Below are 15605 nucleotides of genomic sequence, written 5' to 3'. Positions count from 1 at the left end.
AAACAAAGTATTTATTTTTAAAATTTTATAAAATATTGAAGTCCTTTTTAAAGGCCTTAAAATACTTACTAAAAATAAAATAAAACTCTTTACAAAAAAAGACTTTCCGATGAATAGCAAAACAAATATACTCCCAATTAGTCCATATCATTTACAAATAATTTTGTCTTTATTATGTATGTTTTTGGATTTCTACAAGGGAGAATTAAAACAGATCATAAAGAAGTATATGATAGATGCAATAAAGCAGAGAAAGCTATTTTTTTTTTCAGGTATCATTGCTACAAGGTAAAATGGTAGGCATTAATGACAAAAGCCAACTTCCAGAGGTGAACGTAAAAAGTGTTTTCATCAAATGCTTTATTGAATGCTTTCCTGGGACAGTGCCTAAGTATCTTAAGTCCACCTTGTACCTTATGCCTCATTTTTGAGTAACTATTAAAAATTCATTTTCCTCCAAGTATGTTCAAATGGCAATAATTATTTTAAGAAAAATTTTTTTAGATAGCACTGGTGTGCTCTAAATTATTCAGTTTGATGCATATTAGGACAAGTCACATAAATGTTTTATGGTTTTTAGAATACTAAATTATACAAAATATGAGCCTCTAAACATATTTATTCAGTGTTTCTGCTTTGTGGAAAGTGGATGCTGAAAAAGACAAAATATGTCCATTTGGTTAAAGGAAAGGAATGACACACATTTTTGTTCTATGAGATGCATTTTTCTTTTTTGCTGTCTTTCCCTAATTTTGTGTTCCCTTTGACAGAGATTATACAAGGAAAACTATGAGAAGACAAAGGCAAAGAGCGTGAATTACTGCGAGACTCCTAAATATCAACTTGACACTCTGCTGAAGAACTTTGGCGAGGTTCGAACGACCACGATTACTTCTGGGGCTTGAGGACTTTCTTATTCTTTGGCAAATCACTGACAGTTTGGGTTACATGTGGTTTCTTTTTCAGAATAAATATAAGGATTCATATGTAAAGAATATCTTGGGACATTACGTGGGCAGCTTTGAAGACCCATATCAAATTCACTGCAGGAACGTTTCCGCCCAAAACAGTGACGTAAGTTTGAAGACAATTGTTCATGCCTCACAGTGACATTGTTTGGGAGCAATGACAATCATGATCTATTTTTGTTCTTTCTCACTGTAGAAAAACTACAAAGCAGAATATGAAGAAGATAAAGGGAAATGCTACTTCCCTCAGACAATAACTCAAGAATATGAAGCAATCAAGAAGCTAGACCAGTGTAAAGATGTAAGTCAGCTGCTGTGAATTCTTGAAATTGGGTTTGGGATTCTTGTGACATCTAGTGGCAAATTTAGCAGCAGTTAACATGTTAGCATCTAGCGGTTAGCAAGAGTTATGAAATCTAAACTTATGGTTTTTGGGTGAGGTTGGGGAATACAAACATTACTACAAAGAAGGGTATTTGTTACGAAATAAGCTCAGGTTTTAAAAAACATTTCCATTATTTAATGTAATGGATATAGGGCAAAGGGAGGCTGTGGAAGTTTATGGAAGATAGAAGTTCATTCATTCAACAAATTTACATTGAGGATCTAACTGTGCCAGGTACTGTCCTTGGTGCTGCAGAACAGCAGAGCTCAAGGCCGACCAGGTCTGCCTCCTGTGGAGCATACTCTCTCTAGTGAGAGAGACTGACAAAAATCAAGGAAAGAGAGTCTGGAAGCCAGAAAGATATCAGGCAGTAATAAGAAAACTAATATAGGATGAAGATGCAGAATTAAAATAGGATGACGTGAAAGTGAGTGAGTGAATGGCACTTTACAATGGATGGTCAAGAAAGGTTGAAGGCAGCAATTGTCCAGCCATGCCTAAACCAGGCAAAAACCAGCAGAAAGAACAACTTAAAGAGGGAATGAGCTTGATGTTCAAGAATTCAAAGGATGAGATGGCAGGAACATACTGGGGATGTGGACAGTAGTAGGAGGTGAAGTGGCAGGAGACAAAGCAGGGGTTGGATCAAGGTTCAGTCTAGATTAAATACCAACTATACTGGAGAGCCATTGTAGGGTTTAAGCAGCAGAAAGATTAATCTGGTGGCTGAGTGGTAGCAGGGAGACTAATTAAAGGGCAACTGTAGGAGAGAATGAGAAACAGAAACAGGGAGAGAATAAAGAGAGAGGTGAGAACATATGAAGCAAGATTTCAAGAACAAAACAAGCTATATTTGCTTTGGTGGAAAAATTTTTACATGTTAGTATGCATAGGAACAAGAATATAAAGGTGTATTCAGAAATTTCATTTAAGAATGTCTTCTTTTCCAGCATACCTACAAAGTTCATCCAGATAAGACCAAGTTCACGGCCGTCACTGACTCTCCTGTACAGTTGCAAGCCCAGCTCAATACGAAACAACTTAGTGATGTAAGTGTCTTGGTTTATCCAAGAATGGGCTATCCAGAATGCTTTGCTTCTTTGAAACATAAGCATTTAAATGCTTCTTAATTCTTCACGAACTCATCTACTATCCCAATAATGATATTTTTCAAGGTTTATTTAATACAATGCAAAAAAGCTGCCAGATAAATTGTAGCCTCAGGAAAAATGGTGTTAGACAATGACAAAGCGCAACTATTTCTTCAGTGAGTTACCGATTTTTGTTAGGAATACCTTACTTGCTAGGATCTGTTCCATACCAAAAATAATGCACACTAAAACTTCATGTCAATTTCAATAAACAAAGATAACAGAAGTATCCCCTTGGGTAGGTAACAAGGCAAGCATTTCCCATTCTTGGTTTGCTAACAAGACTTTAAACAAAGAATGAGAGCACAGAAATCAGAACGATATCAGGCAATGATAATAAAACCAACATAGGATGATGATACAGAATTAAAATAAGGTGATGTTAGAGAGTGAGTGGACAGGCACTTTTCATTGGGTGGTCAGAGAAGGTCAAAGGCAGGAATGGTCCAGCCATGGCAAGATGAGGGGAAGAGCAGCAGTACTTCTCAAATGTTCATGTGCATGCCGATAACTCGGGACCCCATTAAAATGCAGATTCTGATCCAGTAGATCTGAGATGGGAGCTGATATTCTGGGCTTTCTAATAAATTCCCAGGTGATGCTGACATTGGTGGCCAGTTTGTGCACCAGATACACACAGTAACAAGGTGCTAGCGCAGCAAAATCCTAAAGAGTAACACATTCTTCTCATAATACAAAAATAAAATATACAAATCATCCTGCTATAACTGAGAAGTTGCTTTGGTTCATAGGCAATTTTTCCTAATATATTAATTTTATGTGCACTAAGAAAGAACAGCTAAACACAATTGACACTGAGCCAGCACAGCTAGGCAAGCTGTGAGGAATATGGTACTGTACGTGCGCCCGTTCACCACTTGCTCTTCTTCCTGGCTAGGGTATGCCTCGGGCTCTGTCGTGTAGGTGCTTATTTCACAGTTCTCCATCTTGTGCATTTTGTCCTTAGCTCTAGAATTCAACAGCCTCCTTTCTTTCTTGCTCTGCCTTTCTTCCAGCCAACTTTGCCTTAGCGTTTTTAAAATAAAGTCCAATATTTAGCATATTTTATGCAATAAGAATTTATACATATCTTTATTTGTGCTAGTATTTTATTTAGAATTAGAATTGTTTTTATTAGTGCTCTGATTACAGAGTTCCAGAGGTTTTGAGTTGTCATGCCCTCAAGGCGTAGCCTAGGTGTTCAGATCAGACAGTGGGTTTCCTGTATCTGCAGTATGATAGCATTCACCAAATGGCAACCCAAAGTTTGGTTATGCCACAACCAGTGAAATAGGGGGTAAGATCTGGGAGCTGGTAAGATCTGGGCCCTGTGTGATACTTCAACTGGCATCAATCTGAGGCATTTTTCTAAAAAATGTACTAATGACCTAGCAATCTACGTTGTTGTTGTTAGTTGCCATTGAGACGATTCCGACTCCTAATGGCTCCATATACACAGAGTACAACGGCACCATACGGTTTTCAAGCTGTGACCTTTTAGAAGCAGATCGCCAGGCTTGTCTTCTGAGGTGCCTCTGGGAGGGTTTCAACCACCAGCTTTTTGGCTAGTAGTTGAGCGCTTAACCATTTACACCACCCAGATAATCCCTGAGGTATCTATACTGTTTCAAGAAAGTTCCTACCTCTTTTATTTTTCAGCTGAATTACAAAGCAAAACATGAAAGTGAGAAGTTCAAGTGCAATGTACCTGCAGATGCTCCACAGTTTATCCAACATAGAGTCAATGCTTATAACCTGAGTGATGTAAGTACCAAAGCCACAGAAGCCTTTGTCCCTGTGCGTGTGAAAAGAGGAAATGTTACGTAATTGTTCAGAAGACTGTATTAGGAGACAACCACTGAGATTGCCATAAGTGGAGCTTTTAAAGTCCAAATGAACTTGCTCTTTTTAGCTATCAGATTGCATTTCCATGGTCTCTAATGATCAAATACATTGTCTCAATTATCCCTCTGCTAATCCTAATTTACTATGCGAATATCACACTCTACCTTCTCCAAAGTGGTTGTCATTTTATATTATCCTTTATACAACAAGACAGCAGAGTCTTTAGAAAGTTCATAGATCATTAGAAAACATATAGTACACTTACCTAGTGGTAGAGGGAAAGAAGCTGGATGACAGATGAATCAATAGTTACATTGCCCTTTGGTAAATATAATATTTGTAGGTGAAATAATTCTGTATATGTAAAATGTCAGTTTTGATTTTGTTGTCAATTTTATTGGATTTGTTTGTGTTAGATGTTGTTCTTAAAATTTCTGTGCTAAAATATTTCTGTCCAGAATGTTTATAAGCATGACTGGGAGAAGAGCAAAGCTAAGAAGTTTGACATTAAAGTGGACGCCATTCCCCTGCTGGCAGCCAAAGCCAACAGCAGGAACGTCAGTGATGTGAGTATGCCCAGTGTCCAGGGCAGGGGCCTCAGGGATTCTTCTTGATGAGTGGAATCTTGCTAACATGTGTAATGTCATTGCAGGTGATGTACAAGAAAGACTTTGAAAAAAGCAAAGGGAAAATGATTGGAGCCCTCAGCATTAATGATGACCCCAAGATGCTGCACTCTTTGAAAACAGCCAAAAACCAGAGTGATGTGAGTACTTTTGTAAAACTGTGTTGTTTTCAAGATGGCCTCCCAGTTAATATGCCCATGTAAAAGAATTCCATAACTGTGGGATCTCTCACAACAGCAAACTGCTGGGGAGAACTTTAGAGGTAGAATGATTTCCCAGATTCCTGCACCTTGCACATTGAGGAGAGAAATTATTGAATTGTACTTGATGTCCATTTTGCTTTGAAAAATGTATATATTAATATTTAGTAGAATATGGATCTTAATTTTTAAAACCTTTTGGAAAACATAATCAGATGTTTTTATATTTATTTCTAGTTGGAAAAATCCTTTAAAATGATGATTTTAGAACTGTCTTTACTTTGGAAGGAAATCAGGAGTCACAGATAAAAATCTTAGTATAGCTATCTTTACTCTTTATCAGTTTTAGTATTGGCTTAGGTTCAAGAAAATAGCTGATTATAGACTCCTTTGATAGTTTGATAAAAGATTTGGACCATCTGTCTAGAAAAATGATTTTTTTTTCCATGCCTTTTGCCTTAAATTTCATGGACTCCATGGATTCCCTAAGGTGTGTCTCTGGATTGTCCATCATCTTCAGGTTAAAATTCTTACTATAGAGCGGCAAATATCTACTATTGCAATTTATATACAGTAAATTTATTTATATACAGTATATATTGTGTTTAAAAGATGTTTAGATAATCCCTTAAGAGTTGCAAGAATGCTCAACACAGTTTGCAAATTACCATTTTTCCTGATAAAAAAGAAGGGCACTTGATTCATTTAATTTTAACAGGTGCTCGTAATGATCTATATATACTTTCTTTACCTCATTTTGTGCTTACTATGTAGTCACATAGCACTTTAAACTATCCCATTGAGTGATTTTCTCTAATACTAGATTGTCAGTATACAGTGCTCACGTCCATAACACTATCTTGTTCACTAGTTGCTTGCCCCTTCTCAACTCAAGAAGGTTATAATTCCTTGTGGACCATACATCTGTCTTTTGTTTCCAGTCCTATCACAGAACCCATCAGAGCACTGGGCACATAATAAGTGCTCAATAAATACTTTTTCATTGATTGATGCTGATGACAAAAAGAGATAGTCAATTAATCATTCTCACATAATACCCAGGCTAAATGCCAAGCTGCAGATATAGAACATCCATAGCTTTTAAAAGAGATTTTTTAAAGCCATTTGGATCTTTGTCAACATTTCATATGTCCTGATATGTGTGAGCTGGTACGAACACGAACAAGAGTCAAAACAATTTAGTCAAGAACACTTCCAATCACCAACTCCTTTGCCACATTGCTTTATTTCTAATAAAGATAAGGAGTCTTTATTTTGGTATGTTCTTCCATACCATCAGAAAGTATGTTTTATTTTCATAAAAGATTTTACAATGAAAAATACTGTAAAATTATTTTGAAAATATTCTATTTAGTGGAAGTGCCTAACCATAAAATGTCAAAAGGGAAAGCTAAAAGGTTTAATCATTAGCAAAAGGAATCGCTATGGATTTATAACGCACATCTACACTTGCTAGCTTGGGTCACTCTTTTTAACGTTTAGGTGGTCACGAGGAGATAGGATGGATTTAGAATCTTCCTAAAGGCAGTGGGTCAGAAATTTTTCTCTTTGTTAAGGTAACTGGTGAATAATGATGAAGCTGGGACTTTGACCTAATTAGCATCCCATCTAACTAGTCCAGAAAACCAGCCAATGAACGTGCCTCCTGAGGCCCAGTAAAGACATTTGGTTTATGATAACACTGTACATTAGGACCAAGGTTACTTTAATGTTTTCATTTCACAAACTTTTCTCCTTTGAGGTCTTATAACTGCTGCAATCTGAAGCTTCTTTTAAATTGTTACCAAAATTAAACTTGGTATGAAAAAACCTTAGGGATTCTCAGCGGGGCTGAACTACTGTCAAACGTGTTACAGTCAGGTTGAAAAATCAGTAACTATCCATTTAAAAATGACTCTAGGAAAGCCAAAAAATTAAGTCTACACCCCTACTTATGAAATAGTGATTTTATAACATCAGAAGTAGGAAATGGTTGTCATATAATTTTCATTCTTTTAAAAAAATGCTTCTTTATTGAAAACACTCCAGAGGTTAGATTACATTAATAGTAATAACATCTGTTAGTGGTCCTTGAAAAACCCTGTTTAAGAAAAAATAATCTCTGGCTGAAGCAGAAGCCAGGGTGCATTCCTTGTGTCTGCTCTGACTTTCTGACAGTTGCTCTTTGACCTAAAAGAAATTTGCAAAGCTCTATCCACATATGATTTTCTAGGCAGTTTCAGCAATGTGTAATACATGAACAAATTTTAGGGCAAAATAACTACTCACATATCTGGGTCTGTTTCTTGAACTTGTATTTATTGTTTAAGAGAGATCTCTGTGCTTTTCTAGAAATCCATTAAGGATGTGTGGTAATAAATGGTAATTTCCTATTCACAGCGTGAATACCGTAAAGATTATGAAAAGTCAAAAATGATCTACACGGCACCGCTTGATATGGTCCAAATCACTCATGCAAAGCAATCTCAGGCAATTGCCAGTGACGTGGACTATAAGCATCTCATACACAATTATAGCTACCCACCAGATAGCATCAACGTGGACCTCGCCAAAAAGGCTTATGCACTGCAGAGCGATGTGAGTTACCAGGTTTTCTCTATTCTTTCCTTCTAAGGTGGAAACTAAAAATGATTTCTAAATCAAGCAATTTTTGGCACTTCTCAGAGGTATCTGCATAAGTTGGTTGACTTTGTCCTGTCTATATAGCAAGTATGTAATGGGAAACACTTTCCCTTGTGGTTTCATAAGAGCACACCTGTCCGTGTTAGGGAGACCTAGGTCCTGCGTGCACTCCATCACTGTCTCCCTTTGGGAAAGGTATTAACCTTGCTGAGTCTCACGTTGCTCCCCTGCCTGGCCCTAGTTAGTTCTCAATAAACATTCACTATTACCATAACCATTATTATAATCATCACATTCATCATTATCAATAATATTACATAAATTGCTATATTTTCTGAAAAGAAAATTCTTTTATCATTTACAGCTCCAACTTTTATAATATCTGTTTTTCTTTCTGCAGGTCAGTTGTCTGAGCTACACAATTGAATACTTTTCCCTAATAATTCTATTTTATGCATTACAATCTTATCTGTTATTTGTTTAATTTTGCTATATTTCTTCTTCTTAAATAGATTGTAAGTATCTCATGGGCTGGAACCAATTTCTTTCTTGATTTTTCATTAATTCTATCAATGGTTCTCCACTAAAAGCCCCATGCTAAAGAGCAAGAATCTAGAGTACAAGAATTTAGAGTACAAGTATCTATGGCCAGACAACAAGCATTGCTCATTATTTTAGTAGCATCAAGTAAATGCCTCCAAAGTAGAACTAATTCCAGATAATAATTGCTTCCCAATAAGCAAATTCACCAGTGCAACTGCTTTCAAGTATGTCATTAGCCAATGCAGAAACACCCCTAAGCCGGCCGTTGCACATAAAGATCAGTGTGTGCAAACACTTATTACAAATAACTATTATCAAGCCTTATCTAATCAGAAAATGATTAAAATTATCCACCTTCAATGTGGCCTTCAGTCCTAATTTGACCACAGAAACAAAATAAAGTTCCAGTGAGCAAACATGTCACATTTGATTATCTAAATGTAACAATTTCATTTACTCTTTTAAATACAGCTTTGAATTTAGCATTTTCCAGATTGGTATTAGAATTCCATATACTTCCATTCAGTTGGAAATAAGGATGGAATGAAATATATACCAATTAGAAGAGAAGCAAAAACTTGAGGGCTGTAAATATCTCTCACCAAGGAAATGTTTAAAATAACCTTAATGTATGGAATAATGGACCTGATGAGAAATCTTAAAAACACCATTCTCGGTAACATGCTAATGATTTTACTTAATAAGGATGGCACTGAGCAAAGAAACATACCTTTCTCTTGATGTTTTAGGTTGAATACAAAGCTGACTACAATAGCGGGATGAAAGGTTGTGGCTGGGTTCCATATGGATCCTTAGAAATGGAAAAGGCTAAGAGAGCTTCAGACATTCTTAATGAGGTAAAGCCACCAGTTGTGTCTTACTGAGAAATTTGTGAACATGCCCTGTTAAAAATCCTCGAAACCATGAGAATTGCCTCCTTTACAGTGTCATCTGCTAGTAATTGTTGCTGAGGAAAGAAATTTACCACATGCATGAATTATCCAGGTAGACAGGCATACCACTCTGTATCACCGAAATTATTTATGGTAACCATTTATGATAGAAATATTTTAACAACTTTATATACCATAAAATTCACCAATTTTAAGTGTACAGTTTGACAAGTTTTAATAAATTTATACATGTAAATTTAAATTGTGCACTCATCACCACAATGTAGATTAGAACAGGAATAATCTACATTGAAATAAGGGTAACTAGAAGTTACTAGCTCCCCAGTGGGACACCTTCCCAATGTCTCCTGTGTCCCTTCAGCACTTTAGTAATAACCTCTATACTAACTCCATCAAGGTTTGCAAAACAAAGTCCTCTCTCTCTTAGTAATCCTACCTGTTGCTCTAGTTCTTCAATTCCTCCTCCTCAAACAGAGAGCTTCTGTACTCCAGGGAAAATCACGTCTCTGAGAACTTGTTAATGTCCTGCAAAAAACACTCCAAATCTCCTTACTGGCTTTTCTATTAATCCTTTAGGAAACTTTGTGATGTTTCTGGATTCTGTTCTCAGCCTATAGTGCCTTCTTTCATGTCATAAGCAAGAAATTAGTGACTAGGCCTGATTCCTGAGAGTTGTATTGGTGTGTACTGCCCCAGACCATCTGAAATTAAACTGATTTTTTAAACATTAGTTTTGGCATTGTATTCATTTTTTTTCAAGCCAACCAAGAATCTAGTATTTTTATATTTTATAGTAAAGTAAGGAAAACATCACCCTTGTCCATCCAAAATAAATTTCCAAGACTTTGACATGTTAGCCTTTGGTGAAAAGTAATAGAATTGTTTTTCTTTTTTCAATTTGCCAAACAGAAAAAATACCGCCAACAACCAGACACTCTCAAGTTCACCTCGATTGAAGACGCTCCTATCACAGTACAGTCTAAAATCAACCAGGCCCAGAGGAGCGATGTAAGTGTTCATTCTGTCTATATGTTAATAAATGTTAACTAAGCAAATGTTAACTGATACAAATATATGTATTTCAAGGGTACTGACCACCTAGGTTCATTATGCAATCTAAATAGCCCCAATTACCTAAGCGACTGTATGACTGCCCCAGATTTTCATTAATATGGCACACCCAATTCATTTCTTTACAGCATTATGTGCAAGCGCACAATATTATATAGTATTGACTGTCCTTTCTGATATTTGACATTGTTTTCCAAGGAAAAGGTAAGAGGAGCTTCTTTGAATAACAAGAAAAACTACAAGTCTATTTCTAGGACAAGCCAGAAAGAATGAATATTAGCACTACATCATACAGAAGAGTTATTTTAAGTGAGAGCTAAGACAAAAATTACATATAGTCAAAACTCCCTTTAAAGTCCTTTTAATAGTCCACAGGTATAGGTGGTTGGTATATTCCACCTAGCCTCCTTTCCTATTTTCCTCAGGAAAGTATCTGTAGGTTAACATTTCATCAGGTCTCCTTTTCTGGGCTCACTTCCACAAGGTGCCCCTACTTAAGTCCAGAGGTTCCCAGTGCATACCAAGGGATCTTTGCCAAGACACAGCCAGAACCACAACAGGACCCTGTGGAATTGCATATGAGCCCTTGAATGACTACAGATATTTACAATTGAATATGGGGATGTCACAGACAGTGTCTTTCATAAAGAACACTTCTATACAGGATGATCTACTCTGAAAATTTCCCTGCACCATTAGTGCTTTTCTTTGCTTTGTTTATTTGTTTGCTTATTTGTAAGTGTGTGTGTGTTTATTTATTTTCTCTTCTAGATTGTTTACAAAGCCAAAGGAGAGGAAATTCTTCACAAATACAACTTGCCAGCTGACTTGCCCCAGTTCATTCAGGCTAAAGTCAATGCCTACAATATCAGTGAGGTGTGTGTGTGAACACTGCTGCTGTGTGTGCTAAGCCTTTTCTAAGGTGGCCTCTAAATTGTATTCAAATGGTATTTTTCTTTCAGAATATGTACAAAATGGACTTGAAAGACTTGAGCAAGAAGGGATATGACCTGAGGACTGATGCAATTCCAATCAAAGTTGCCAAGGCTGCCAGGCAGGCGGCGAGTGATGTAAGTCCAGCTGGTGGTCCCACTTGAGTAACTAGAAAACGTGAATGGCATGGAATTGTGACCTAGCTGATTACCAGAAAGTCACCATGTCTGTTGTCCATGTCCGCAGAAGCAAATCTGGCTGAAAATTATTCAGGAAAGAAAGTGCCCTACACTTGATTTAAATTTTCCTGGGACAAAGACTTTGCAAAACCTCTTACTGATAAGTTCTAATCAAGTACCCTAAGTTAAAATTCTCATCTCAATTTCTGCACAAATTCATGCTATGTCTCTTGTGGAAATAAAGAAAATTACTTACTATTTAGGTCATAATAGCCTCCTGATGGTAAATTTTTTTAAATCAAAACTTTCTTAATTTATATCATTTCCCTCTTTCTCTTAATTTTCTCTTTTTACTTCATTGCTTCTAAAGACTCGGGTTTTATAGACCCTAATAGTCTGGAAACCCTGGTGGTGTAGTAGTTAAGAGCTATGGCTGCTAACCAAAAAGTTGGCAGTTTGAATCTACCAGGTGCTCCCTGGAAACTCTATGGGGCAGTTCTACTCTGTCCTATAGGGTTGCTATGAGTCGGGATCGACTCGATAGCAGTGGGTTTGGTTTTGTTTTTTTAATAATCAGTCATTAGATTCTATTAAAGTTATGAATTTTATTTCTTATCCTGTCTTGCTTCAGCCCAGATGTGAACTGAAGACACTATGCTCTTTGAGATTTAAATAAAATTGGTTCAGGCCCCCACCTCTTGTCCTGTAGGACAACTTCCCTCATGATTTCTGCAAATACTCTGAGATTTTCATTCTTCTGATCCACTCTGGCTCCTGGTTTGTACAAACTGGCTTCTTTAGCTCACCTGTCCTCTCTCCTCTGGATCTACTTCTCTTTCTGCTCTGCGTGACCCAGAGATAGAACATAGCTCTTTCTTTTTTATTTCTCCCCAAGTCCCAAACATAATTTTACTGGTTGTTTGAAATGAGGAAGAGGTTTACATTACACCAATGTGAGTATGTTCAGATCTAATAGTAAGATTCTTGTCCTTAAAGTCCTGCCACCCAGAATTTCTCTCTGCCTCCCCCTTTCTCTGTAGGTGCTATCTTCTAACAGGTTGCATACCTCTCTTTCTGTCTCTCTCCATCTCTTTCTCTCTCACACACACACCCCTTCCCTCGCATCTCTGTTTCTCAGTTTTCTAGATCCTCTCTAGATCTCCCCGCAAGGAAGCTCAATTCTCCTCACTTTGTTATTCAGCACATTTTACCCACTACTGGCTCTGAGTCTTCCATTGACTATCCAAAAAACAGAACAAAACCTATTGTCATTAAATCAATTCTAACTCACAGCAACTCTATAGGACAGAGTAGAACTGCAGACCTTTTGGTTAGCAGGTAAACTCTAAACCACTCTGCCACCAGCGCTCATGAATATTCAAAGACTAAATAAAATTCTCTTCTAATCAAGTAGCCAGCTACTTGGGGGTCTACTTCTTTAGCAGTACAATATAATTGGTAGGGATTTTGAAATATCTATCTTTTCATCTTTCTCTATAAGTGTCTAATTGAAAAGGAACAATATAGAGATTTATATTGTCACTATATTAATTATGGTAACACCGCTACCACGGCCTCTCTCAGATGGGGTGGCAGAAGCAGCTACAGCCAATCAAATGGGTTCTAAATAACTTTTTTTTCAAAAAACCTGGCTGTATTTCAAAATATATGCAGTTAAATATCCAATTGTTTTGTTATTTAAGTAGAGTGATTTGGGGGAAACTCAATTCCTGCAAATCATGCCCTTATTATTTAGTAAAATCTTCATAACTACATTTTAAAATATGCCCATCTTGGTTTGTAACAGGTTCAATACAAGAAAGATTATGAAAAAGCCAAAGGGAAAATGATTGGTTTCCAAAGTCTACAAGATGATCCAAAACTGGTTCACTATGTGAAAGTGGCCAAGCTACAATCAGACCGGGAGTACAAAAAAGACTATGAGAAGACAAAGACCAAGCACAGCACGCCTCATGACATGTTCAACGTTGTGGCAGCTAAGAAAGCTCAGGATGTTGTCAGCAATGTCAACTATAAGCATCTTCTCCATCATTACACCTACCTGCCTGATGCCATGGGCCTGGAGTTGTCTAAAAACATGATGTACATACAGAGTGATGTAAGTGACGTTGACTTGGCAGGAGAATCCCCCTCCAATTTCAGAGCTTACCAGGAGAGGAACCACTGCCTGAACACTCACTCCTCTTTCCTTTCTTTGCTGTAGAATGCCTACAAGGAAGACTATAACTCCTGGATGAAAGGCATTGGCTGGATCCCTATTGGCAGTCTTGACGTAGAAAAAGTTAGAAAGGCGGGAGATGCCCTGAATGAAAAGAAGTACAGGCAGCATCCGGACACCCTCAAATTTACCAGCATTGTTGACTCTCCAGTTATGGTTCAGGCCAAACAGAACACGAAGCAGCTTAGCGATGTGAGTACTGCAAAAGAAAGGGGGCAGAGGATGTGAAGGGAGGTGTTTTTTAAAAATAAACGTCATCTCAAAATTCTTATTCTTCTGAGCCAATAACTTTTTATTTTAAAATTATTTTATTTGTTTAATTTACAAATAAAATTATTGTTACTTTTAGTTTTGGCACTAACATTCTCTTTTTCTTCTGTTTTGCTTTTTAACTACGTTTTTAAAACTCCTTTTTAACTGCTCTTGAACTACTGTGCTTTTGGATAAATTTGACATGTTGCAAAAAACTCTACTTTGGCACTGCACACATCCATACACCATACATCCACACAGACTTTAAGTTTAGATCCCAGCCACTTTATTGTGGCGAATTCATCCTATTCAACTCTATATTAAGTTGCTCATATCTGCTTTTCATATATAAAACATTAATACAAGGATATAATGATTCTGTTTATTATACATACAAGTCTTTGCTCCTCAGAATTCATCATGCATGATTAGAGTAATCCCCTGTTATCCGCGGGGAATATGTTCCAAGACCCCCAGGGATTCCTGAAACCTCGGATAGTACCAAACCCTATATATACTATGTTTTATCCTATACATACAGATCTATGACGAAGTTGAATGTATAAATTAGGCACAGTAAGAGATTAACAACAATAACTCATAATAAAATAGAACAATTATAACAATATACTGTAATAAAGTTATATGAATGCTGGAGAAGGACAGCATGTGATTTCATTAGGCTATGTACTCATTTAACATTTTCGGATGCAGTTAACTGAAACCATGGAAAGCAAAACCACTGATGGGGTGGGAGGAGGAGGATTACTGTATTACAGAGCCTTTTTTTATTTATGTCTTGGTGGAGGTTATATACTGTTTAGCTGCCTGTCAATGAGCAATGTGTATCCTCTGGCTAAAGACAGATCTAAAGGAAAATTTGGTGTATAGCAGAGTTAAAGGGACATCAAAAGTATTCATTCATAAATTCACTTAATGAATGTTTTGAACACCTACCATGTGCCAGGCACTGTATTATGCGCTGATGGTATAAAGTTGAAATAGACAAGGACTAGTGGGAGGGATCACATATAAACAGAGCATTGCCATGGCAAGAGATGAATACTGCAGGAGAGGCATGGGCAAAGTACGACGGAAATTAAGGGAAGGGCACATTCCTGCCAAAAGGAACTATGTAATAAATGTCAAGGAATAAATGGGAGGTGAGTCAAAGGTTCAGAATTGTAACCAGATCATTGAGGTTCTTATAGGCTAATTTATGGAGCCTGGACATCGCAGCATAGGTAACAAGAAGTGTTGAAGGTTTTTAATCCATGGAGTCACATGATCAAATCTGTCATTTCAAAGATAACGCTGGCAAAAAGTGCAGAGATTGTATTGGAGAGAGGAGAGGCTGGAGGCAAAGAGATTGATTAGAAATCTGTTACAAAGTCCAGGGGAAGCCTTATTTGAACTTAAACTGAGGAAGCTGCAATGGGGAAGAAGATGTTTAGAAGATACAATTGGTGGGATTTGCTGACTACTTAGCTATGGGTCTTAAAGGCAGCGAGGAATTAAAGCTATAGGGTCTCTATGAGTCAGAACCAACTGACTTGTGGGCACCTAACAACAACAACTTAGGTTCTTAGAAGCAATTGTTTAATATTGGGGGGTTAATTGGGATATCAGCCATTTCAGACTTTACTTGTGATACAT

General features: G+C 37.1%; 1 protein-coding gene across 1 annotated transcript in view; it reads left to right on the top strand.

Annotated features, from left to right (window-relative positions):
• NEB (nebulin) overlaps positions 1-15605 on the top strand; it is a 249118-nt gene that overhangs the window by 48971 nt on the left and 184542 nt on the right. The window contains exons 24-34 of the mRNA XM_004375379.2: positions 2304-2402; positions 4164-4268; positions 4808-4915; positions 5002-5115; positions 7576-7773; positions 9111-9218; positions 10185-10283; positions 11118-11222; positions 11309-11416; positions 13266-13577; positions 13683-13889. Of these exons, the coding sequence (XP_004375436.1) occupies positions 2304-2402; positions 4164-4268; positions 4808-4915; positions 5002-5115; positions 7576-7773; positions 9111-9218; positions 10185-10283; positions 11118-11222; positions 11309-11416; positions 13266-13577; positions 13683-13889 (1563 nt within the window). The remainder of the gene's footprint in view (positions 1-2303; positions 2403-4163; positions 4269-4807; positions 4916-5001; positions 5116-7575; positions 7774-9110; positions 9219-10184; positions 10284-11117; positions 11223-11308; positions 11417-13265; positions 13578-13682; positions 13890-15605) is intronic.

This window comes from Trichechus manatus, unplaced genomic scaffold, assembly GCF_000243295.1.
Source record: "Trichechus manatus latirostris isolate Lorelei unplaced genomic scaffold, TriManLat1.0 scaffold00036, whole genome shotgun sequence".
Taxonomy (NCBI): domain Eukaryota; kingdom Metazoa; phylum Chordata; class Mammalia; order Sirenia; family Trichechidae; genus Trichechus; species Trichechus manatus.
This window is presented reverse-complemented; position numbering and strand designations above follow the sequence as displayed.